The sequence below is a fragment of the Stegostoma tigrinum genome, chromosome 2 (genome assembly GCF_030684315.1).
Source record: "Stegostoma tigrinum isolate sSteTig4 chromosome 2, sSteTig4.hap1, whole genome shotgun sequence".
Taxonomy (NCBI): domain Eukaryota; kingdom Metazoa; phylum Chordata; class Chondrichthyes; order Orectolobiformes; family Stegostomatidae; genus Stegostoma; species Stegostoma tigrinum.
Window position 1 is genome coordinate 161,241,820 of NC_081355.1, and position 26,791 is coordinate 161,268,610.

Consider the following 26,791-nt stretch of genomic DNA (forward strand, 5'->3'; position numbering starts at 1 on the left):
TCCCAGATGTCCAAGTTCTTTAAGGACCGCAACTTTCCCCCCACGGTGATCGAGAACGCCCTTGACCACGTCTCCCGCATTTCCCGCGACACATCCCTCACACCCCGCCCCCGCCACAACCGCCCCAAGAGGATCCCCCTCGTTCTCACACACCACCCTACCAACCTCCGGATACAACGCATTATCCTCCGACACTTCCGCCATTTACAATCCGACCCCACCACCCAAGACATTTTTCCATCCCCTCCCCTGTCTGCTTTCCGGAGAGACCACTCTCTCCGTGACTCCCTTGTTCGCTCCACACTGCCCTCCAACCCCACCACACCCGGCACCTTCCCCTGCAACCGCAGGAAATGCTACACTTGTCCCCACACCTCCTCCCTCACCCCCATCCCAGGCCCCAAGATGACATTCCACATTAAGCAGAGGTTCACCTGCACATCTGCCAATGTGGTATACTGCATCCACTGTACCCGGTGCGGCCTCCTCTACATTGGGGAAACCAAGCGGAGGCTTGGGGACCGCTTTCCAGAACACCTCCGCTCAGTTCGCAACAAACAACTGCACCTCCCAGTCGCAAACCATTTCCACTCCCCCTCCCATTCTCTTGATGACATGTCCATCATGGGCCTCCTGCACTGCCACAATGATGCCACCCGAAGGTTGCAGGAACAGCAACTCATATTCCGCCTGGGAACCCTGCAGCCATATGGTATCAATGTGGACTTCACCAGTTTCAAAATCTCCCCTTCCCCTACTGCATCCCTAAACCAGCCCAGTTCATCCCCTCCCCCCACTGCACCACACAACCAGCCCAGCTCTTCCCCCCCACCCACTGCATCCCAAAACCAGTCCAACCTGTCTCTGCCTCCCTAACCGGTTCTTCCTCTCACCCATCCCTTCCTCCCACCCCAAGCCGCACCCCCAGCTACCTACTAACCTCATCCCACCTCCTTGACCTGTCCGTCTTCCCTGGACTGACCTATCCCCTCCCTACCTCCCCACCTACACTCTCTCCACCTAACTTCTTTTCTCTCCATCTTCGGTCCGCCTCCCCCTCTCTCCCTATTTATTCCAGTTCCCTCCCCCCATCCCCCTCTCTGATGAAGGGTCTAGGCCCGAAACGTCAGCTTTTGTGCTCCTGAGATGCTGCTGGGCCTGCTGTGTTCATCCAGCCTCACATTTTATTATCTTGGAATCTCCAGCATCTGCAGTTCCCATTATCTCTGATACTAAGGTCAGTGGTGTTGTGGATAGTGACGAAGGATGTTGTAGGTTACAGAGAGACATAGATAAGCTGCAGAGCTGGGCTGAGAGGTGGCAAATGGAGTTTAATGCAGACAAGTGTGAGGTGATGCGCTTTGGTAGGAGTAACCGGAAGGCAAAGTACAGGGCTAATGGTAAGATTCTTAGTAGTGTAGATGAGCAGAGAGATCTCGGTGCCCATGTACACAGATCCTTGAAAGTTGCCACCCAGGTTGACAGGGCTGTTAAGAAGGCATACAGTGTTTTAGCTTTTATTAATAGAGAGATCGAGTTCCAGAACCAAGAGGTTATGGTGAAGCTGCACAAAACTCTGGTGCGGCCGCACTTGGAATATTGTGTACAGAGAGGTTGAATAGATTAGGATTATTTTCATTAGAAAGACGGAGATTGAGGGGGGACCTGATTGAGGTCTACAAAATCATGAGGGGTATAGACAGGGTGGATAGCAAAAAGCTTTTTCCCACAGTGGGGGACTCAATTACGAGGGATCATGAGTTCAAAGTGAGAGGAGGAAAGTTTAAGGGAGATATGCGTGGAAAGTTCTTTACACAGAGGGTGGTGGGTGCCTGGAACGCGTTGCCAGCGGAGGTGGTAGACGCAGACACGTTGGCATCTTTTAAGATATATCTGGACAGGTACATGGATGGGCAGGGAGCAAATGGACATGGACCGTTAGAAAATAGATGACAGGTTTAGACAGAGGAACTTGATCGGCGCAGTCTTGGAGGGACGAAGGGCCTGTTCCTGTGCTGTAGGTTTCTTTGTTTCTTTGTTTCTCTTTGTTTCTGGTCACTGCATTATTAGAAGGATGTGGAAGCTTTGGAAAGGGTGCAGAGGAGATTTACTCGGATGTTGCCTGGTCTGGAGGGAAGGTCTTACGAGGAAAAGCTGAGGGACTTGAGGCTGTTTTCATTAGAGAGAAGAAGGTTGAGAGGTGACTTAATTGAGACATATAAAATAATCAGAGGGTTGGATAGGGTGGATAGGGAGAGCCTTTTTCCTAGGATGGTGACAGCGAGCACGAAGGGGCATAGCTTTAAATTGAGGGGTGAAAGATATAGGACAGATGTCAGAGGTAGTTTCTTTACTCAGAGAGTAGTAAGGGAATGGAACGCTTTGCCTGCAACGGTAGTAGATTCGCCAACTTTAGGTACATTTAAGTCGTCATTGGACAAGCATATGGACGTACGTGGAATAGTGTAGGTTAAATGGGCTTGAGATTGGTATGACAGGTCGGCACAACATCGAGGGCCGAAGGGCCTGTACTGTGCTGTAATGTTCTATGTTCTATGTTCTAAGTGTGAGGTGCTGCACCTTGGGAGATAAAATGTTAAGGAAAAGTATACAGTTAATGGCAGGACTGTGTACAGCATTGATGTATCGAGGGATCTTGGGGTTCAAGTCCGTAGCTCCCTGAAATTAGCCACACAAGTAGATAGGGTGGTAAAGAAGGCGTATAGGATGCTTGCTTTTATTGGTCGGGGAATTGCGCCAGGTTGTCATATAAGACTTTAGTTAGGCCACATTTAGAATATTGTGTTCAATTATGATCATCACATTACAGGAAGGATGTGGAGACTTTGGAGAGGGTGCAGAAGAGGTTTACCAGGAAACTGCCTGGATTAGAGGGTCTGAATAATAAGGACAGGCTAGAAAAACTCATGTTGGAGACAGAAAGGACTGCAGATGCTAGAAGCTAGAGTCAGTACATGTGGAGCTGGAAATACACATTAGGTCAAACAACTTCCAAGAAGCAGGAAAGCCAACGTTTTGGTTTGGAAATGTCCTGAAGAAGGGTTCTGATCCGAAACACTGACTTACCTGCTCCTCGAACGCTGACTGACCTGCTGTGCTTTTCCAGCTCCACATTTAAAAACTCGAGTTGGTTTTTTCTTGAGTGATGGAGGCTGAGGAGAAACTTAATAGAAGTCTATAAAATTGAGTCATGGATAGACAGGGTTGACGATCAGAATCTTTTTCCAGAGTTGAAATGTCTAATACGAGTGGACATGCATTTAAGGTAAGTTGGGAATAGTTCAAAGGAGACCTGAGGAGCAAATTTTTTTACACAGAGTGGTATGAGTCTGGAATGCACTGCCAGGGACTTTTGGACAAGCAGATGAACATGTAAGGAATGGAGGGATATGGACCAAAGGCAGGCAGAAGAGATTAGCCTGCAACTCATATTCCGCCTGGGAACCCTGCAGCCATATGGTATCAATGTGGACTTCACCAGTTTCAAAATCTCCCCTTCCCCCACTGCATCCCTAAACCAGCCCAGTTCATCCCCTCCCCCCACTGCACCACACAACCAGCCCAGCTCTTCCCCCCCACCCACTGCATCCCAAAACCAGTCCAACCTGTCTCTGCCTCCCTAACCGGTTCTTCCTCTCACCCATCCCTTCCTCCCACCCCAAGCCGCACCCCCAGCTACCTACTAACCTCATCCCACCTCCTTGACCTGTCCGTCTTCCCTGGACTGACCTATCCCCTCCCTACCTCCCCACCTACACCCTCTCCACCTATCTTCTTTACTCTCCATCTTCGGTCCGCCTCCCCCTCTCTCCCTATTTATTCCGGTTCCCTCCCCCCATCCCCCTCTCTGATGAAGGGTCTAGGCCCGAAACGTCAGCTTTTGTGCTCCTGAGATGCTGCTTGGCCTGCTGTGTTCATCCAGCCTCACATTTCATTATCTTGGAATCTCCAGCATCTGCAGTTCCCATTATCTCAGAGATTAGCCTGGCTTGGGATCGATCTGGCAGATCATGTTTGGCACAACATTGTGGGCTGAAGGGCCCGTTCTTGTAGTATACTGGTCAATATTCTATGTTGTAACTGTTTACGATATTTATTAGTGATTTGGAGGAAGGAAGTGTATATTTTGGAGCCACAATTGCAGACGACACAAATAGGTGGAAAGGCAGGTTCGGAGCAGGATACAAATAGTTTGCAGAGAGACATTCATAGATTAAATAAGTTGAAAAAATGTTGGCAAATGGAGTAAGATGTTTGAAAATTTGACGTTGTTTATTTTGTAAAGGTGAAGGATAGAGCATGATCCTATTGAATAATGGAGCTGGCTGGAGGGCCTAAACAGTCTACTCCTGTTCCTATTTCTTGTGGATTTTTTCATCAATCTAGTCTCCTGGTTAGAATTTAACAAGTTTCTACAAGAACCCCCTCATTTTTCTGAGCTCCGGTGAATGTAGTCCAACTGATCCAGTTTTTCTTTGCACGCCAGTCCTGACATCCCAGTAATCAGTCTGGTAAATCCTTTGCTGCATCACCCGAACATCATTCCCCAGAAAAGGAGACCAAAACTGCACACAATACTCCAGGTGTGGTCTCACCAAGACCCTGTATGGTTGCTGCAAGACATCCCTGCTCCTGTACTCAAAACCTCTCGCAATGAAGCCCATTTTAACATTTGGCTACTTCACCGCCTACTACACCTGCATATTTACATTCAGTGACTTCCACAAGGACACCCGGGTCCCACTGCACACTCCGCTCTCCCAATTTACAGCCATTCAGGTAATAATCGGCCTTCCTGCTTTTGCTCCTGGACTGGGTAACCTCACATTCATCCACATTACACTGCATTTACCATTTCTTAAAAATTCATTCGAAGGACAGGGGTGTTGCTGGCTAGGCCAGCATTTATTGCCAAAAGGGGACTTAAGTGTCAACCGCATTGCTGTGGGCCTGCAGTCACATGTAGGCCAGATTGGCTAAGGATGGCAGTTTGCTTCCCTAAAGGACATTAGTGATCCATTATTTGACGACGTTCTCAGCTTGTTCAAATCAAAAGAAGCATTCTCCTCAAAGTTCTTCCTAAACAAGTTCAGCAGATAATAGGGAAGAGAAATATAATAGTGACCTCTATTTCAAAGGGAATGGAATGTTAAAAACAGGGAAATCTTGCCATAAATGTACAAGCTATGGTTTAGAATAGTGTGAAACAGCTTTGGGGCCCTCATTACAGGAAAGATGTACTGAAACTGGAAGCAAGGATCAGTACCTGAGCACAAGATGTTTTTATTTTTTGTGAAGAAGCGTCCAGACCCGAAACGTTAGCCTTCCTGCTCCTCTGATGCTGCTTGGCTTGCTGTGTTCATCCACCTCAACACCTTGTTATCTCAGATTTTTTTATTTTAGTTTTTCATTTGTGGGACGTGGGCGTAACTGACTGGCCAGCATTTCTTGCCCATCCCTAGATACCCTTGGGAAGGTAATATGAACTGCCTTCTTGAACCACTGCAGTCCCCCTGCTGTAGGTTGACCCACAGAGCACTGAGGGAGGGAATTCGAGGATTTTGACTCAGTGACAATGAAGGAACAGCGATATATTTCGAGGTCAGGATGGTGAGTGTCTTGTAGGGGAACTTGTGGGATGTGGTGTTCTCTTGTATCTGCTGCCCTTGTCCTTCTGGATGAAAGTGGTTGTCAGTTTGGAAGGTGCTGTGTGAGGATCTTTGGTGAATTTCTGCAGTGCATCTTGCAGATGGCCTAGTGGTATTATCACTGGACTGTTAATCCAGAGACTCAGGTAATGTTCTGGGGACCTGGATTTGAATCCCACCAGGGCAAATGGTGAAATTTGAATTCGATAAGATACTGAATGATGACCGTGAATCAAACTGCCATCCTTACCTGGTCTGGCCTACATATGACTCCAGACCCACAGCAATATAGTTGACTCTTACATGCCCTCTGGGCAGTTAGGGATGGACAATAAATGCTGCCTAGCCAGCAAAGCCCTAATCCCATGAATGAATAAAGGAAAAAGAAGATAATACACATTGCTGTTACTGAGTGTCGGTGGTGCAGGGACTGGATGTTTGTGGATGTGGTGCAAACCAAGCGGCTGCTTTGTCCTGGATGGTGTTTAGCTTCTTAAGTGTTGTTGGGGCTGCACCCATCCAGGCAAGTGGGGAATGTTCCATCACACTCCTGACTTGTGCCTTGAAGATGGTGGACAGGTTTTGGGGAGTCAGGAGATGAGATACTCACTGTAGTATTCCTAGCTTCTAGCCTGCTCTCGTAGCCACTGTATTAATGTGGTGAGTCCAGTTGAGTTTCTGGTCAATGATAACCCCCAGGATGTTGATAGTGGGGGATTCAGTGATGGTAACACCATTGAATGTCAAGGGGTGGTGTTTTGATTGTCTCTTATTCATGATGGGCATGGCCTGGCATTTGTGTGGCACGAATATAACTTGCCATTTGTCAGCCCAAGCCTGGATATTGTCTGGATCTTGTTGCATTTGAAGACGACTGCTTCAGTATCTGAGGATTTGCAAATGGTGCCAAACATTGTGCAATCCGGCGAACACCCCCACTTCCGACCTTACAATAGATTGAAGGTCATTGATGAAGCAGCTGAAGATGTTTGGGCCGAGGACACTACCCTGAGGAACTCCTGCAGAGATGTCCTGGAGCTGAGATGATTGACCTTCAACAACCACAACCATCTTCCTATGTGTCAGGTCTGACTCCAACCACCGGAGAGTTTGGCCCCTAATACCCATTGATTCCAGTTTTGCTCAGGCTCCTTGATGGCACACTCGGTCGAATGCAGTCTTGATGTCAAGGGCTGTCACTCTCACCTCATCTCTGCAGTTTAGCTCTTTTGTCCATGTTTGAACCAAGGCTGTAATGAGGTCAGGAGCTGGGTGCCCCTGGCAGAACCCAAACTGCGCGTCACTGAGCAGGTTAATAAAATGTGAGCTGCCTCCCTAACCTGTTCTTCCTCTCATCTCCACCTAGAGATAATGGGAACTGCAGATGCTGGAGAATCCAAGATAACAAAGTGTGAAGCTGGATGAACACAGCAGGCCAAGCAGCATCTCAGGAGCACAAAAGCTGACGTTTCGGGCCTAGACCCTTCATCAGAGAGGGGGATGGGGTGAGGGTTCTGGAATAAATAGGGAGAGAGGGGGAGGCGGACCGAAGATGGAGAGAAAAGAAGATAGGTGGAGAGGAGAGTATGGGTGGGGAGGTAGGGAGGTGATAGGTCAGTCCAGGGAAGACGGACAGGTCAAGCAGGTGGGATGAGGATAGTAGGTAGGAGATGGAGGTGCGGCTTGGGGTGGGAGGAAGGGATGGGTGAGAGGAAGAACACGTTAGAGAGGCAGAGACAGGTTGGACTGGTTGTGTGGTGCAGTGGGTGGAGGGGACGAACTGGGCTGGTTTAGGGATGCGGTGGGGGAAGGGGAGATTTTGAAGCTGGTGAAGTCCACATTGATACCATTGGGCTGCAGGGTTCCCAAGCGGAATATGAGTTGCTGTTCCTGCAACCTTCGAGTGCCATCATTGTGGCACTGTAGGAGGCCTCCGCTCGGTTCACAATAAACAACTGCACCTCCCAGTCACAAACCTTTTCCACTCCCCCTCCCATTCTCTTGATGACATGTCCATTATGGGCCTCCTGCAGTGCCACAATGATGCCACCCGAAGGTTGCAGGAACAGCAACTCATATTCCGATTGGGAACCCTGCAGCCCAATGGTATCAATGTGGACTTCACCAGTTTCAAAACCTTCCCTTCCCCCACCGCATCCCAAAACCAGCCCAGTTCGTCCCCTCCCCCCACTTCACCACACAACCAGCCCAGCTCTTCCCCTCCACCCACTGCATCCCAAAACCAGCCCAGCCTGTCTCTGCCTCCCTAACCTGTTCTTCCTCTCACCCATCCCTTCCTCCCACCTCAGGCCGCAGCTCCATCTCCTACCTACTAACCTCATCCCACCTCCTTGACCCCTCCGTCTTCCCTGAACTGACCTATTCCCTCCCCACCTCCCCACCTATACTCTCTCCACCTATCTTCTTTTCTCTCCATCTTCAGTCCGCCTCCCCCTCTCTCCCTATTTATTCCAGTTCCCTCCCCCCATCCCCATCTCTGATGAAGGGTCTAGGCCCGAAACGTCAGCTTTTGTGCTCCTAAGATGCTGCTGGGCCTGCTGTGTTCATCCAGCCTCACATTTTATTATCTTGGATTCTCCAGCATCTGCAGTTCCCAATGTCACTGAGCAGGTTATTGCTGAGTAGGTGCTGCCTGATAGCCCTGTTACTGACACCTTCCATCACTTTACTGATGATCGAGAGGAGACTGATGGGGTGGTAATGGCTGGGTTGGATTTGTCCTGCTTTTTGTGTCCAAGACATACCTGGGTAATTTCGTACATTGTCAGGTAGATCCCAGTGTTGTAACTAGAATGAAGAACAAAGAAAATTACAGCACAGGAACAGGCCCTTCAGCTCTCCAGGCCTGCGCTGATCCAGATGCTGTATCTCAACCTGTTGCCTATTTATCCTAGGTTGCTCCAGGAAGCGAGAAAGGAGATTGCTAAGCTGCTGGCAAAGACTTTTGCTTCCTCACTCTCCACGGGAGTCGTACCGGAAGATTGGAGGGAGGCAGATGTTGTTCCTCGTTTCAAGAAAGGGAATAGAGAAATCCCTGGAAATTACAGACCAGTCAGTCTTACGTCTGTGGTCAGCAAGGTTTTGGAAAGAATTCTGAGGGATAGGATTTATGACTATTTGGAAAAGCATAGCGTGATGAAAGGGAGTCAACATGGCTTAGTGAGGGGCAGGTCATGCCTCACAAATCTTACTGAGTTCTTTGAGGAAGTCATGAGACAGGTTGACGAGTGTTGAGCAGTGGATGTGGTGTACATGGACTTGAGCAAGGCATTTGATAAGGTTCCCCACGGCAGGCTCAGTCATAAAGTCAGGAGGTATGGGATACAGGGTGATTTGGCTGTCTGGATTCAGAATTGGTTGGCTGACAGGAGGCAGAGAGTGGTTGTAGATGGTAAGTATTCTGCCTGGAGGTCATTGCTGAGTGGTGTCCCGCAGGGCTCTGTTCTTGGGCCTCTCTCTTTGTAGTTTTTATAAATGACTTCGATGAGGAGGTTGAGGGGTGGGTTAGTATGTTTGCTGATGACACAGAGGTTGGAGGTGCCGTTGATAGTATCGAGGGCTATTGCAGGCTTCAGCGAGACATTGACAGAATGCAGAGCTGGGCTGAGAAATGGCAGATGGAGTTCAACCTGGATAAATGCGAAGTGACACATTTTGGAAGGTCGAACTTAAATGCTGAATATAGGATTAAAGGCAGGATTCTCGGCATTGTGGAGGAACAACGGGATCTTGGTGTTCAAGTGCATAGCTCCCTCAAAGTTGCCACCCAGGTGGATAAGGTTGTTCAGAAAGCATATGGTGTTTTGGCTTTCATTAACAGGGGGATCGAGTTTAAGAGCCACGAGGTTATGCTGCAGCTCTACAAAACCCTGGTGAGACCACACTTTGAATATTGTTTCCAGTTCTGGTCGCCCTATATGGGAAAGATGTGGAGGCTTTGGAGAGGGTGCAAAGGAGGCTTATCAGGATGTTGCCTGGACTGGAGGGCTTGTCTTACGAGGAGAGGTTGACTGAGCTAGGACTTTTCTGTCTGGAGAGCAAGATGAAGAGAGGTGACCTGATCGAGGTGTACAAGGTAATGAGAGGCATGGATAGAGTCGATAGCCAGAGACTTTTCCCCAGGGCAGGATTAACTGCCACGAGGGGTCATTGTTTTAAGGTGTTAGGAGGAAGGTATAGAGGAGACATCAGAGGGAGGTTCTTCACCCAGAGAGTTGTGCGCGCATGGAATAGTTTACCAGTGGTAGTCGCGGAAGCAGAGTCATTAGTGACATTTAAGCGACTGCCGGACATGCACATGGACAGCCGTGAATTGAGGGGAATGTAGGTTAGGTTATTTTATTTTTGGATTAGGATTATTCCACGGCACAACATCGTGGGCAGAAGGGCCTGTACTAAGCTGTACTTTTCTATGTTCTATGTTCTATGTTCCAAGGGTCTGTAACCCTTTGCTCCCTGCCCATCCATGTACCTGTCCAGATACATCTTAAAAGACACTATCGTGCCTGTGTCTACCACCTCCGCTGGCAATGCGTTCCAGGCACCCACCACCCTCTGTGTAAAGAACTTTCCACACATATCTCCCTTAAACGTTTCCCCTCTCACCTTGAAATCATGACCCCTAGTAATTGAGTCCCCTAATCGGGGAAAACATTTCTTCCTATCCGCCCTGTCTATACGTCTCATGATTTTGTACACCTTAATCAGGTCCCCCCTCAACCTCTGTCTTTCTAATGAAAATAATCCTAATCCACTCAACCTCTCTTCATAGCTAGCACCCTCCATATCAGGCAACATCCTGGTGAACCTCCTCTGCACCCTCTCCAAGGCATCCACATCCTTTTGGGAATGTGGCGACCAGAACTGTATGCAGTACTCCAAATGTGGCCGAACCAAAGTCCTATACAACTGTAACATGACCTGCCACCTCTTGTACTCAATACCCCGCCCAATGAAGGAAAGCATGCCATATGCCTTCTTGACCACCCTATTGACCTGCGTTGTCACCTTCAGGGAACAATGGACCTGAACACCAGATCTCTCTGTGCATCAATTTTCCCCAGGACTTTTCTGTTTACGGTATAGTTTGCTCTTGAATTGGATCTTCCAAAATGCATCACGTCACATTTGCCTGGATTGAACTCCATCTGCCATTTTTCCTCCCAACTCTCTGATCTATTTATATTCTGCTGCATTCTCTGACAGTCCCCTTCACTATCTGCTTTTCCACCAATCTTAGTGTCATCTGCAAACTTGCTGATCAGACCATCTACACCTTCCTCCAGATCATTTACATATATCACAAACAACAGTGGTCCCAGCACAGATCCCTGTGGAACACCACTGGTCACAGTTCTCCATTTTGAGAAACTCCTTTCCACTACAACTCTCTGTCTCCTGTTACCCAGGCAGTTCTCTATCTATCTGGCTAGCACACCCTGGTCCCAATGCAACTTCACTTTCTCCATCAGCCTGCCATGGGGAACCTATCAAGCGCTTCACTGAAGTCCATGTATATAACATCTACAGCCCTTCCGTCATTTATCAACCTTGTCACTTCCTCAAAGAATTCTATCAAGTTGGTAAGACATGACCTTCCCTGCACAGAACCAGGCTGCCTATCACTAATAAACCCATTTTCTTCCAAATGTAAATAGATCCTATCCCTAAGTATCTTCTCCAGCAGCTTCCCTACCACTGACATCAGGCTCACCCGTCCATAATTACCTGGGTTATCCTTGCTACCCTCCTTAAACAAGGGGACAACATTAGCAATTCTCCAGTCCTCCAGGACATCTCCTGTGCTCAAGGATGCTGCAAAGATACCTGTTAAGGCCCCAGCTATTTCCTCTCTCACTTCCCTCAGTAATCTGGGATAGATCCCATCCGGATCTGGGAACTTGTCTACCTTAATGCCTTTTGGAATACCCAACACTTGCCCCCCTACTTATCCCGACTTGACCTAGAGTAATCAAACATCTATCCCCAACCTCAACATCCGTCAATTCCCTCTCCTCAGTGAATACCGACGCAAAGTACTCATTAAGAATCTTACTCATTTTCTCTGACTCCTCACGTAACTTCACTTCTTTGTCCTTGAGTGGGCCAACCCTTTGTCTAATTACCCTCCTGCTCCTTATGTATGAATAAAAGGCTTTGGGATTTTCCTCAACCCTGTTTGCTAAAGATATTTCATGGCCCCTTTTTGCCCTCTTAATTCCTCATTTCAGATTGATCCTCCTTTCCCGATATTCTTCCAAAGCTTGGTCTGTTTTCATTTTCCTGGACCTTATGTATGCTTCCGTTTTCCTCTTTGCTGACAATTTCACCTGTCATCCATGGTTCCCTAATCTTGCCCTTTCTATCCCTCATTTTCACAGGGATGTGGATTTACCCTCAAAAGCTGCTCCCAATCCACATTCCCCAGCTCCTGCCGAATTTTGCTATAGTTGGCCTTCCCCCCCATTTAGTGCTCTTCCTTTAGGACCACTCTCATCTTTGTCCATCAGTATTCTTAAACTTACGGGAGTGTGATCACTATTCCCAAGGTAATCCCCTAGTAAAACTTCAACCACCTGGCCGGGCTCCTTCCCCAACACCAGGTCCAGTACGGTCCCTTCCTGAGTTGGACTATTTACATACTGCTCTAGAAAACCCTCCTGGATGCTCCTTACAAATTCTGCTGATGACTAAGAAATTGACTGCAATCATTTTTCTCCACAGCTGCAGAAAGCCTACTGTGAACTTAACAAGCGCATTACTGAACATGACAAGTGTGTGCGTAAAAACATGAGTAAAACAGACATCACACTACAGGTGAGTCGAGGATTTGGGAAGAATGAGTCTCAATGTTCTGTTTCCCCTTTGCCCTCTCTTTCTCCCTCACAGTATTTTCCTTTTTCTCTCTCTCTCTCACTGCCTGTCTATCTCTCGCTTGCTCTCTCTCTCTGTCAATTACTGAGCGAGTATCTAATGGCTACAGCATACAAGCAATCGGCCAAATTTTCTCAGAGATAGTAGGAACTGCAGATGCTGGAGAATCTGAGGTAACAGGGTGTGAAGCTGGATGAACACAGCAGGCCAAGCAGCATCAGAGGAGCAGGAAAGCTGACGTTTCTGGTCTGGACCCTTCTTCAGAAATGGGGGAGGGGAAAGGGGCTCTGAAATAAATAGAGAAGGGGGGAGGCAGTGATAGAAGATAGATAATGGAGAAGATAGGTGGAGAAAAGACAGACTGGTCAAGGAGGTGGAGAGTTGGGATGGGAATTGGTCAGTGAGGAGGGAGGAGCAGACAGGCAGAAGAAAAGACGGACAGATCAAGAGGCGGGAATGAGAGGGGGGGGCTGGTCTTCAGATGAGTTCGGGGAAGGGGATATTTTGAAGCTTGTGAAGTCCACATTGATACCCTTGGGCTGCCGGGTTCCCAAGCGAAATATGAGATGCTGTTCCTGCAGCCTTCAGATGGCATCGTTGTGGCACTGGAGGAGGCCCAGGATGGACACATTATCCAGGGAGTGGGAGGGGGCGTTGAAATGGTTCGCAACTGGGAGGTGTTGTCGTTTGTCGCAAACCGAGCGGAGGTGTCCATGAAGCTATCTCCAAGCCTCTGCAGGGTCTCCCCGATGTAGAGGTGGCCACTTTGGGAACAGCGGATATATACCACATTAACAGATGTGTAGGTGAACATCTGTTTAATGTGGAAGGTTTTCTTGGGGCCTGGGATGGAGGTAAGTGGAAAGGTGTGGGGGCAGGTGTAGCACCTTCTGTGGTTGCAGGGAAAGGTGCCGGGGATGGCGGGACTAATGGACAATATAAAGGGAAGGAGGGAGTCGTGGAGAGAGCAGTCCCTCTGGATGTCAGGTAAGGGTGGAGAGGGAAATATATTCTTCATAAACACCTGCCGACACTCCACCTACCTTACCTCCATCCAGGTGAGACAGAGCTTCACCTAGTCTACTGCATGTGGTGCTCCTGATGTGCTCTTCTCTACATCTGTGAGACCAAATGTAGACTAGATGACTGTTTCACCGAGCATCTTTGCCTGGCCTAATCTCCCGGTCACGCCCATTTCAACTTCCTGCCCCCACTCCCCCTCCAACACATCTGTCCTCGGCCCCCTCCAGTGTCCTAGCAACTCAGAACAAAAATTTGAAGAACAACACCTTATCTCCCACCTGGACACCCCACAGTCTGGAGGACTCAACATTGAGTTCTCCAATTTCAAATAACCTTCCAACCCATCCCCGGCTCCCCTTCCAGCCCCACCTCCTCCCTTCCAGCTACCAACCAGATTTGTCCCTACAGTTGACCAACCAGGTTGTACTACTGCCAGAGTCCACCTATCACCTCAATTCCGCTCAAACATCCCCTCTTTATCTGCAGCTCTCCCAGCCCCACATTCAGTCCTGAAGAAGAGTAATAACCAAAACGTTGATTTCTTTCTTCCAGATGCTGCCTGGCTTGCTGTGTTCTTCCAGCCTCCTGTTTGACTACCTTGCATTCCAGCATCTGCAGTTTTTTGGTCTCGCATAGATTATAAATTCCCTGATTGGAACTGTTAATCTGGTCCAATCAGGGAGCCCTGGTGGATAGATAAAAAGAGGAGTGATAGAGATTCTGACACTCAATGTACTTCTCACATGTGAACAATGAGTGGTTTGGTAATGGGATGTCGGCCTCTGCAGCGCTATTTCAGTGGCGATGAAAGTAAAGCATTTTCCTGAGGAAACCTGCTCGCAACGGTTGTCTTTGAGTTGGGGTAAGCATTTCTTGCATCATTCCATTATTCAGGAAGCTTGCCTTGTTTGACCCTGCCATTGAAGACTGGGCCCACAATGTAGAAAGAATGTGTTATTTTCACTAGGACAGTTGAAAAGTAACGAATAATTCTGCTGTGATAATGGGAACTGCAGATGCTGGAGAATTCAAGACAGCAAAGTGTGGAGCTGGATGAACACAGCAGGCCAAGCAGCATCTCAGGAGCACAAAATCTGACGTTTCGGGCCTAGACCCTTCATCAGAGAGGGGGATGGGGTGGGGGTTCTGGAATAAATAGGGAGAGAGGGGGAGGCAGACCGAAGATGGAGAGCAAAGAAGATAGGTGGAGAGGAGAGTATAGGTGAGGAGGTAGGGAGAGGATAGGTCCATCCAGGGAAGATGGACAGGTCAAGGAGGCGGGATGAGGTGGTAGGTAGGAAATGGAGGTACGGCTTGAGGTGGGAGGAAGGGATGGGTGAGAGGAAGAACAGGTTAGGGAGGCAGAGACAGGCTGGGCTGGTTTTGTGATGCAGTGGGTGGAGGGGAGGAGCTGGGCTGGTTGTGTGGTGCAGTGGGGGGAGGGGATGAACTGGGCTGGTTTTGGGATGCGGTGGGGGGAGGGGAGATTTTGAAGCTGGTGAAGTCCACATTGATACCATTAGGCTGCAGGGTTCCCAAGTGGAATATGAGTTGCTGTTCCTGCAACCTTCGGGTGGCATCATTGTGGCACTGCAGGAGGCCCATGATGGACATGCCATCTAAAGAATGGGAGGGGGAGTTGACATGGTTCGCGACTGGGAGGTGCAGTTGTTTGTTGCAAACCGAGCAGAGGTGTTCTGCAAAACGGCCCCCAAGCCTCCGCTTGGTTTCCCCAATGTGCAATGGATACAGTATACCACATTGGCAGATGTGGAGGTGAACCTCTGCTTAATGTGGAATGTCATCTTGGGGCCTGGGATAGGGGTGAGGGAGGAGGTGTGGGGGCAAGTGTAGCACTTCCTGCGGTTGCAGGGGAAGGTGCCGGGTGTGGTGGGGTTGGAGGGGAGTGTGGAGCGGACAAGGGAGTCATGGAGAGAGTGGTCTCTCCGGAAAGCAGACAGGGGTGGGGATGGAAAAATATCTTGGGTGGTGGGGTCGGATTGTAAATGGCGGAAGTGTCGGAGGATGATGCGTTGTATCCGGAGGTTGGTGGGGTGGTATGCGAGAACGAGGGTGATCCACTGGGGGCGGTTGTGGTGGGGACGGGGTGTGAGGGATGTGTTGCGGTATTCTGCTGACTGCTAGAACCTGCAGATTTTTCCATTCTTAGAAGTCTAACCTTTCCCTAAGGCACCAGATACTAAACCATTTTAAGAGTTCATAGATTTAGTTAAGGAATATTACAACCCTAAATATCCTTTAATTCTGGGTTTATACCTTAACGAGATACTGAGAGTTTGTACATGTGGTTTGTATGTGCGATTAATGTAATAACCATTCAAAAGCTTTGCCAAACGGTCAAAACTTTCTTCATGCATCCAAGCCAGCAAGCCAGCTGCCAGTGTGCGAATTTGAGACAGCAAAAGAATCCTACTATGGGATAATTCATAGGCTGGTATGCAGGAGAGTGCATAGTCTGGAAATCTACCTACATCTGGGTTGGAACAGTTAAATTGCTCAGCAACATCCAAATCAGAACGATTTAAAATAAACATACGGTCAACTGGTTATCCAGTTCTAGTGGAGGTTGACACTGCAGATTGCTAAAAGGGAGAGGCGATGGCCTAGTGGTATTATCACTGGATGGTTAATCCAGAGACCCAGACAATATTCTGGGGACCTGAGTTTGAATCCTGCCATTGGCAGATGGTAGAATTTGAATTCAACAAAATATCTGGAATTAAGAATCTACTGTTGACCTTGATAACAAAGTGTGGAGCTGGATGAACACAGCAGGCCAAGCAGCATCTCAGGAGCACAAAAGCTGACGTTTCGGGCCTAGACCCTTCATCAGAGACCTCGGGTTCTCGGATTCTCCAGCATCTGCAGTTCCCATTATTACTGATGAACTTGAACCCATTGTCTTTTGTTGTAAAAACCCATCTGGTTCACTAATGTCCTTCAGGGAAGGAAACTGCCATCCTTACCTGATGTGACCTACATGTGACTCCAGATCCACAGCAATGTTGTCGACTCTTAACTGGGCTATTCAGGATGGGCAATAAATGCTGACCTTGCCGGAGAACCAACTTCCCAAGAACGAATAAAGAAGAAAATCATTACCACCTGAATGGCTGTAAATTGGGAGAGGGGTGTGTGCAGTGGGACCTGGGTGTCCTTGTGCACCAGTTGCTGAAGGTAAGCATGCAGGTGCAGCAGGTGGTAGAGAAGGCAAATGGTATGTTGGCCTTCATTGCGAGAAGTTTCAGGTACAGGAGCAGGGATGTGTTGTTGCAGTTATACAGGGCCTTGGTGAGACCACACCTGGAATAGCGTGTGCAGTTTTGGGCTCCTTTTCTGGGGAAGGCTGCTCTTGCTCTCGAGGGAGTGCAACAAATGTTTACCAGGCTGATTCCAGGGATGGTGGGTGTGATGTGTGCGGAAAGACTGATGAGGTTGGGATTATTTTCACTGGAGTTCAGATAAATGAGGGGGGATCACCGGAAGTAACTGATGCAAAAACATTAAATCTATTCAAGAGGCGACTAGATATACACATGGGGTGAACGGGATCAAAGGTTATGGGGAGAAAGCAAGATTAGGTTATTGAGTTGGACTAACAGCCATGATTGTGATGAATGGTGGAGCAGGCATGAAGGGCCAAATGGCCTCTTCCTGCTCCTATCCTTTATGTTTCTATGTAAAAGTTGGTGGAGAGATAGGTAAATGTAGCAGGGAGGCTGCACGAGGGCTTAGGTAGCCTAGGAAATTATGCAGATTTTTGGAAAGTATGAGGTTATGCATTTTGGTAGAAAGAATAGAGGCACAGACTATTTTTAAATGGGAAAGACTTTGGACATCTGAAGCTATTTTTCCGAGAGCATTGGGGGCTGAGGGTGATCTTACAGAAGTTTATAAAATTATGAGGGGCATGGCTAGGGTAAATAGCCAAGGTCTTTTCCCCAGAGTAGCGAAGTCCAAACTGGAGGGTATAGGTGTACAGTGAGAAGGGAAAATCTTAAAAGGGACCCAAGGGGCAACTTTTTCATGCAGAGTGGTGCGTGTATGGAATGAGTTGCCAGAGAAAGTGTTGGAGAGTGGTACAGTTGCAACATTTGTACTGCATTCAAAAGAGTACATGAATGGGAAGTGTTGAGAGGGATATGGGCCAAATGCTAGCAACTGGGACTAGATTAATTTAAGACATGTGGTAGGCATAGATAAGTTGGACCAAAGGGTCTGTTTCCATGCTGGACACCTCAATGAGTCTATGACTCTAAGTACAAAGGGATTTGGGAGTCCTAGTTCAGGATTCTGTAAAGGCTTACATGCAGGTTCAGTTGGCAGGTAGGGAAATGCAATATGAGCATTAATTTCAAGAGGGCTAGAATACAGGAGCAGAGATGTACTGCAGAGGCTGCATCAGGCTCTGATCAGTCTACATTTGGAATAGTTTGAGCAGTTTTGGGCCCCATACCTTAGGAAGGACATGCTGACATTGGAGAGGATCCAGAGAATGTTTACAAGAATGATTCTGGGGATGAAGGACTTGCCATATGAGTGTTTGAGCACTCTGTGCCTGTGCTCCAAGTTTAGGAGGATGAGGGGAATCTTATTGAGTTGTCAGATAGAGTGGACATGGAGAAACTGTTTCCACTAGTAGGAATGAATAGGACCTGGGGAGAAAAACAGAAGTTGCTGGAAAAGTTCAGCAGGTCTGGCAGTATCCGTGGAAAGAAATCAGAGCTAACATTTCGGGTCTGGTGACCCTTCCTCAGAACTGATGGTGGCTGGGAAAATGTTGGTTTATATGCGGAAGATAGGGTGGGGGAATGGGTAAGGAGTAAATGGTAAGTGGGGTTCTATCCCAAAGAGAAAGAAGAACAGTTGGACAGACAAAGGAATAGGTAAGCAGTGGGGAGAGGTGATGTCCTGCTGGTGTTATCACTGGACTATTAATCCAGAGACCTAGCTAATGTTCTGGGGACTCGAGTTCGAATCCTGCCATGGAATTTGAATTCAGTTAAAAATGTCTGGAGTTAAGAGTCTAATGATGACCATGAATCCATTGTCGATTGTTGGGGAAAAAACCCATCTGGTTCACCAATGTCCTTCAGGGAAGGAACCTGCCATTCTGGCCTGCATGTGACTCCTGCCCCACAGCAATGTGATTGACTGTACCCTCTGGAAAATCAGGCATGGGCGATAAAAGCTGCCTAGCCAGCAACATCCTCATTCCATGAATGAAGAAAGGAAAAAAGTAACAATCTGGCGAGGAGTGTGAATATTAATGGAGACTGTTAGTGGCTAACAACAGGTTGTGTGTAGTTTTTTTTTAACTCATTTGTGGAATGTGGGAATCACTGGCTGGGCCCAGCATTTCTTGCCCCTCCCTGATTACCGTTGAGAATGTAGTGGTGAGCTGCCTTCTTGAACTGCTGCGTTCCTCCTGCTGTGGGAATTCCAGGACTTTGAAACCAGCGACAGTGAAGGAACGACGATCTATTTCCAAGTCAGGATGGTGGGGAACTTGGAGGGGATGGTGTTCCCATATGTCAGCTGCCCTTGTCATTCTAAATGGAAGTGGTTGTGGGTTTGGAATGTGCTGCCTGAATGTATATCCTGTAGATAGTACACACTGCTGTGACTGACTGTCGGTGGCGGAGGGTGTGAATGTTTGTGGATGTGGTGCGAATCAAGCAGCTGCTTTGTCCTGGATGGTGTCAAGCTTCTTGAGTGTTGTTGGGGCTACACCCATCCAGGCAAGTGGGGAGTATTTCATCACACTCCTGCCTTGTGCCTTGTAGATGGTGGACAGGCCTTGGGGAGTCAGGAGGTGAGTTACTCGCTGTCATATTCCCAGCTTCCGGCCTGCTGCTATAGCCACTCATGTTAATGTAGTGAGTCCAGTAGAATTTCTGGTCAATGATAACCGTCAGAATGTTGATAGTGGAGGATTCAGTGATGGTAACACCATTTAATGCCAAGGGATGGTGATTAGATTGTCTCTTGTTGTGATGCATAGCCTGGCATTTGTGTCGCATGAATGTCACTTGCCATCCAGCAGCCCAAGTTCTGATGAAGGGTCTAGGCCCGAAACATCAGCTTTTGTGCTCCTGAGATGCTGCTGGGCCTGCTGTGTTCATCCAGCTCCACACTTTGTTACCTGTGTTATCACATAGTCTGCCATCTTTTTAGCCACTGACAGTCTCCATTAACAGATATTTATTTCCCAGCCAGATTATTATTCACTCCCTTGTCTGTCCAACTGTTCTTCTGCCTCTTTTGGCTCGATTCCCATCTATCGTTTACTCCTTGCTCCCTCCCCCGACCCCATCATCTGCACGTAAACTGACATTTTCTTAGCTGCCATCAGGTCTGAGGAAGGATCCCTTGACCTGAAACACTAACTCTGATTTCTGTCAACAGATACTGCCAAACTGCTGAGTTTTTTCAGCAATTTCTGTTTTTGGTTCTGATTTACAACATCAGCAGCTGTTTTGTTTTTATCTCAGACCTGTGGTTTCAGATTCAAGGTGAAAGGAGGACCCGATACAGCTGAGATGAGGGCGAGGTTTTCAGCCAGAGGCTGGTGAATCTGTGGAACTCATTTCTGGACAGGGTTGTGCAGGCCAAGTCATTGTGTGCCTTTAAGATGGAGATTGATAGGTTCTTCATTGGTAAGGGGAGCAGGAGTTACAGGTAGAAGGCTGGAGAATGGCGATGAGAAACATATTGGTCATGTGTGTATGGCAGAGCAGATTCAGTGGGCTCAATGATCAATTCTGCTCCTGTGTCTTGTGATCTTATGGATTATAAGGAAATGCAATGTAGAAGGAGAAGTCAGCCATTCAGCCCATTAAGTATGCCATGCTATTCAAAGAGATCCTGGCTGATCTGATCATCCTCAATCCCGGTTTCCTTATGTTTGCTCAAAACCCTTGATTCCCTTACTGAGGAAAGATTTGATAGATTTTTTCAAAATGACAAGTAGGCTGGATGGAGAAGGTACATAGAACATAGAACATTACAGCACAGTACAGGCCCTTCGGCCCTTGATGTTGTGCCGACCTGTCATACCAATTTGAAGCCCATCTAACCTACACTATTCCATGTACGTCCTTATGCTTATCCAATGGTGACTTAAATGTACCTAAATTTGGCGAATCTACTACCGTTGCAGGAAAAGCGTTCCATTTCCTTACTACTCTGAGTAAAGAAACTACCTCTGACATCTGTCCTATATCTTTCACCCCTCAATTTAAAGCTATGCCCCCGCGTGCTCGCCGCCACCATCCTAGGAAAAAGGCTCTCCCTATCCACCTTATCTAATCCTCTGATTATCTTATATGTCTCAATTAAGTCACCTCTCAACCTTCTTCTCTCCAACGAAAACAGCCTCAAGTCCCTCAGCCTTTCCTTGTAAGACCTTCCCTCCATACCAGGCAACATCCGAGTAAATCTCCTCTGCACCCTTTCCAAAGCTTCCACATCCTTCTTGTAATGCGGTAACCAGAACTGTACACAATACTCCAAGTGCGGCGGCATCAGAGTTTTGTACAGTTGCAGCATAACCTCTTGGTTCCGGAACTCTATCCCTCTATTAATAAAAGGTAAAACACTGTATGCCTTCTTAACAGCCCTGTCAACCTGGGTGGCAACTTTCAAGGATCTGTGTACATGGACACCGAGATCTCTCTGCTCATCTACACGACCAAGAATCTTACCATTAGCCCAGTACTTTGCCTTCTGGTTACTCCTACCAAAGTGCATCACCTCACACTTGTCCGCATTAAACTCCATTTGCCACCTCTCAACCCAGCACTGCAGCTTATCTATGTCTTTCTGTAACCTGCAACATCTTTTATCACTATCCACAACTCCACCGACCTTAGTGTCGTCTGCAAATTTACTAACCCATCCTTCTACGCCCTCATCCAGGTCATTTATAAAAATGACAAACAGCAGTGGACCCAACACCGACCCTTGCGGTACACCACTAGTAACTGGTCTCCAGGATGAACATTTCCCATCAACCACCACCCTCTGTCTTCTTTCAGCAAGCCAATTTCCAATTCAAACTGCTATATCTCCCACAATTCCATTCCTCCGCATTTTATACGATAGCCTATTGTGGGGAACCTTATCGAACACCTTGCTGAAATCCATTTACACCACATCACCCAGTTTACTCTCATCTACCTGTTTGGTCACCTTCTCAAAGAACTCAATAAGGTTTGTGAGGCACGACCTACCCTTCACAAAACCGTGCTGACTATCCCTAATCAAATTATTCCTTTCTAGATGATTATAAATCCGATCCCTTATCACCTTTTCCAACACTTTACCAACAACTGAGGTAAGGCTCACTGGTCTATAATTACCAGGGTTGTCTCTACTCCCCTTCTTGAACAGGGGAACCACATTTGCTATCCTCCAGTCATCTGGCACTATTCCTGTAGACAATGACGAGTTAAAGATCAATGCCAAAGGCTCGGCAATCTCCTCCCTGGCATCCCAGAGGATCCTAGGATAAATTTCATCCGGCCCAGGGAACTTAAATATTTTCACACTCTGTAGGATTTCTAATACCTCTTCCTTGTGAACCTCAATCCCACCTAGTCTAGTAGCCTGTATCTCAGTATTCTCCTCGACAACATTGTCGTTTTCTAGAGTGAATACTGTTGAAAAATATCCATTTAGTGCTTCCCCTATCTCCTCTGACTCCACACACAACTTCCCACTACTACCCTTGATTGGCCCTAATCTTACTCTTATCATTCTTTTATTCCTTAAATACCGATAGAAAGCCTTAGGGTTTACCTGATCCTATCCGCCAACAACTTCTCATGTCTCCTCCTAGCTCTTCTGAGCTCTCTGTTTAGGTCTTTCCTGGCTATATTGTAACCCTCGAGTGCCCTAACTGAGCCTTCACATCTCACCCTAACATAAGCCTTCTTCTTCCTCTTGACCAGAGATTCCACTTCCTTTGTAAACCACGGCTCCCGCACTCAACAGCTTCCTCCCTGCCTGACAGGTACATACTTATCTGAGACACACAGGAGCTTTTCCTTGAATAAGCTCCACATTTCTAATGTGCCCATCCCCTGCAGTTTCTTTCCCCATCCAATGCTCCCTAAATCTTGCCTAATCTCATCGTAATTGCCTTTCCCCCCGCTATAACTCTTGCCCAGTGGGTTACATCTATCCCCTTCCATCACTAAAGTAAACATAACAGAATTATGATCGCTATCACCAAAGTGCTCCCCTACTTCCAAATCTAACACCTGGCCGGGCTCATTACCCAGTACCAAATCTAATGTGGCTTCGCCCCTTGTTGGCCAGTCTACATACTGTGCCAGGAAGCCCTCCTGCACACACTGGACAAAAACTAACCCATCTATAGTACTCGAACTGTAGTGTTCCCAGTCAATATTTGGAAAGTTGAAGTCCCCCATGTCAACTACCCTGTCTGTCTCACTCCTATCAAGAATCATCTTTGCTATCCTTTCCTCTACATCTCTGGAACTATTTGGAGGCCTATAGAAAACTCCCAACAGGGTGACCTCTCCTTTCCTGTTTCTAACCTCAGCCCATACTACCTCAGTTGACGAGTCCCCAAACATCCTTTCTGCAACTGTAATACTGTCCTTGACCAACAATGCCACACCTCCCCCACTTTTACCATCTTCTCTGTTCTTACTGAAACATCTAAATCCCAGAACCTGCAACAACCATTCCTGTCCCTGCTCTATCCATGTCTCCGAAATGGCCACAACATTGAAGTCCCAGGTACTAACCCATGCTGCAAGTTCACCCACCTTATTCCGGATGCTCCTGGCATTGAAGTAGACACACTTCAAACCAACTTCTTGCTTGTCGGTGCCATCTTGCGTCCCTGAAACTTTATTTCAGACCTCCCTACTCTCAACCTTCTCAACCTTCTCTATACTCGAACTACAATTTTGGTTCCCATTCCCCTGCTGAATTAGATTAAACCCACCCGAATAGCCGTAGTGAATTTCCCCCCAGGATATTGGTACCCATCTGGTTCAGGTGAAGACTATCCTGCTTGTAGAGGTCCCACCTCCCCCAGAAAGAGCCCCAATTATCCAAGAATCCAAAACCCTCCCTCCTGCACCATCCCTGTAGCCACGTGTTCAACTCCTTTCTCTCCGTATTCCTTGCCTCACTAGCACGTGGCACGGGCAACAAACCAGAGACAACAACTCTGTTCGTCCTAGCTGTCAGCTTCCATCCTAACTCCCTGAATTTCTGCCTTAAATCCCCATCTCTCTTCCTACCTGTGTCGTTGGTGCCAATGTGGACTGAGACTTGGGGCTGCTCCCCCTCCCCCTTAAGGATCCCACAAACACAATCAGAGACATCACGCACCCTGGCACCTGCGAGGCAACACACCAACTGTGAGTCTCTCTTGTCCGCACAGAACCTCCGATCTGTTCCCCGAACTATGGAGTCCCCACTGACTAATGCTCTGCTCCTCTTCCCCCTTCCCTTCTGAGCAGCAGGGACAGACTCTGTGCCAGAGACCTGTGCCCCTCTGCTTTCCCCTGGTAAGTCGTCCCCCTCCAACATTATCCAAAACGGTACACTTATTGTTGAGGGGAATGGCCACAGGGGATCCCTGCGCTGCCTGCCGGTTCCCTTTCCGTCCCCTGACTGTAACCAATCTGCCTTTTTCTTGTACCTGAGGAGTGATTACCTCCCTGTAACTCCTCTCAATAACCCCCTCAGCCTCCCGAATGATCCGAAGTTCATCCAGCTCCAGTTCCCTGACGTGGTTTTCGAGGAGCTGGAGTTGGGTGCACTTCCTGCAGAGGTAGTCAGCAGGGACACTAGTGGTGACCCTTACCTCCCACATTCTGCAGGACGAACATTGAACTGCCCTGACCTCCGTTCCCGTTATTCTAAATTCTCAAGACTTAAAACATAAAGAATAAAAATAAACCTGTTACTTACCAATCAGGCACACAGAACCTTTTTTTTTGGTTAGAGGAGGAGGATGGCTGGGAGACACTACCCGGGTACTGTTTCGGGTAATGCAACCAACACAAATATATTACCTCACTCACTCACCAGTCCCGTGTCGGCTCCTGCTCAGCGTCCCTCCGCCTATTCTCGAGGTAAGCTTTTTAAAGATTCAAAACCAGTGACTCACTGGTGTGTGTGTGAGGAGAGTGTGCGTGCGTGAAAAAATTCCATCCCCTATTCCCAATTCCTCCGCCTCCGCCGCATCTGCTCCCACGATAAGACATTCCACTCCCGCACATCCCAGATGTCCAAGTTCTTCAAGACCGCAACTTTCCCCCCACAGTGATCGAGAACGCCCTTGACCGTGTCTCCCGTATTTCCCGCAACACATCCCTCACACCCCGCCCCCCCCCCACAACCGCCCAAAGAGGATCCCCCTCGTTCTCACATACCACCCTACCAACCTCCGGATACAACGCATCATCCTCCGACACTTCCGCCATCTACAATCCGACCCCACCACCCAAGACATTTTTCCATCCCCACCCCTGTCTGCTTTCCGGAGAGACCACTCTCTCCGTGACTCCCTTGTTCGCTCCACACTGCCCTCCAACCCCACCACACCCGGCACCTTCCCCTGCAACCGCAGGAAGTGCTACACTTGCCCCCACACCTCCTCCCTCACCCCTATCCCAGGCCCCAAGATGACATTCCACATTAAGCAGAGGTTCATCTGCACATCTGCCAATGTGGTATACTGTATCCATTGTACCCGGTGTGGCTTCCTCTACATTGGGGAAACCAAGCGGAGGCTTGGGGACCGCTTTGCAGAACACCTCCGCTCAGTTCGCAACAAACAACTGCACCTCCCAGTCGCGAACCATTTCAACTCCCCCTCCCATTCTTTAGATGACATGTCCATCATGGGCCTCCTGCAGTGCCACAATGATGCCACCCGAAGGTTGCAGGAACAGCACTCATATTCCGCCTGGGAACCCTGCAGCCTAATGGTATCAATGTGGACTTCACCAGCTTCAAAATCTCCCCTTCCCCCACCGCATCCCAAAACCAGCCCAGTTCGTCTCCTCCCCCCACTGCACCACACAACCAGCCCAGCTCTTCCCCCCCTCCCACTGCATCCCAAAACCAGTCCAACCTGTCTCTGCCTTCCTAACCGGTTCCTCCCACCCCAAGCCGCACCCCCATCCACCTACTAACCTCATCCCACCTCCTTGACCTGTCCGTCTTCCCTGGACTGACCTATCCCCTCCCTACCTCCCCACCTATACTCTCCTCTCTACCTATCTTCTTTTCTCTCCATCTTCGGTCCGCCTCCCCCTCCCTATTTATTCCAGAACCCTCACCCCATCCCCCTCTCTGATGAAGGGTCTAGGCCCGAAATGTCAGCTTTTGTGCTCCTGAGATGCTGCTGGGCCTGCTGTGTTCATCCAGCCTCACATTTTATTATCTTGGAATTCTCCAGCATCTGCAGTTCCCATTATCTTAGAAAATAGATGACAGGTTTTGATTGAGGATCTGGATCGACGCAGGCTTGGAGGGCCGAAGGGCCTGTTCCTGTGCTGTAATTTTCTTTGTTCTTTGTTGAAGGGAATGTTAATGTAGTGGTAGTGGGGAATTTCAACTTCCCCAAAATTTAGAATGGTAAATACCATTCTTCTTTTGAAAAACTACTAAAGATCCTTACATACAAAACTTCCATATTATAATTATTATAGATAATTATAATTTGGGTCAGCGTTCTTGATTTATGTCACCATTTGAAAAGGGGTTGTTCAACGACAAAGGTTGGAGAACCGCTAATTAACTGGGTGCACTGCAGAAATGCATCAAAATTTATTCAACAGCACCTCCCAAACCTAACCCTGGAGAAAAAAAACAGCCGCGAGTTCATGCGAACTTTATTATCTTCAAGCAACTTGTTAAAGCTCAGTGCCATCCTGACATATATTATTGTTCGCTGAATGGAACAAAATTGGGCAATTTTCAGTGTAACACCATGCAGCGACTATGACCTCAATGTCAGCAAAATTAAAGAGAAGGCAATAGATGATCGCAAATGTCGTTTAACCAGCATTGATCACTGTTGAAAACAGAAACGGAATGGGTATCATTATTGGAACACAAAACCAAAACACTACATGTGTTAGAAAGCTGAGATATTGGGCTGATTTTTAAAATTTTTTTCTTGAAGG

At 48.0% G+C, this 26,791-nt stretch overlaps 1 protein-coding gene across 5 annotated transcripts in view; it reads left to right on the top strand.

Annotated features, from left to right (window-relative positions):
* Positions 1 to 26,791, top strand: part of LOC125463096 (IQ motif and ankyrin repeat domain-containing protein 1-like) — a 297,864-nt gene that overhangs the window by 228,197 nt on the left and 42,876 nt on the right. For all 5 annotated transcript variants that reach the window (XM_059640908.1, XM_059640902.1, XM_059640913.1 and 2 more), the window contains one exon: positions 12,414 to 12,506. In XM_059640908.1, coding sequence (XP_059496891.1) covers positions 12,414 to 12,506 — 93 coding nt within the window. The remainder of the gene's footprint in view (positions 1 to 12,413; positions 12,507 to 26,791) is intronic.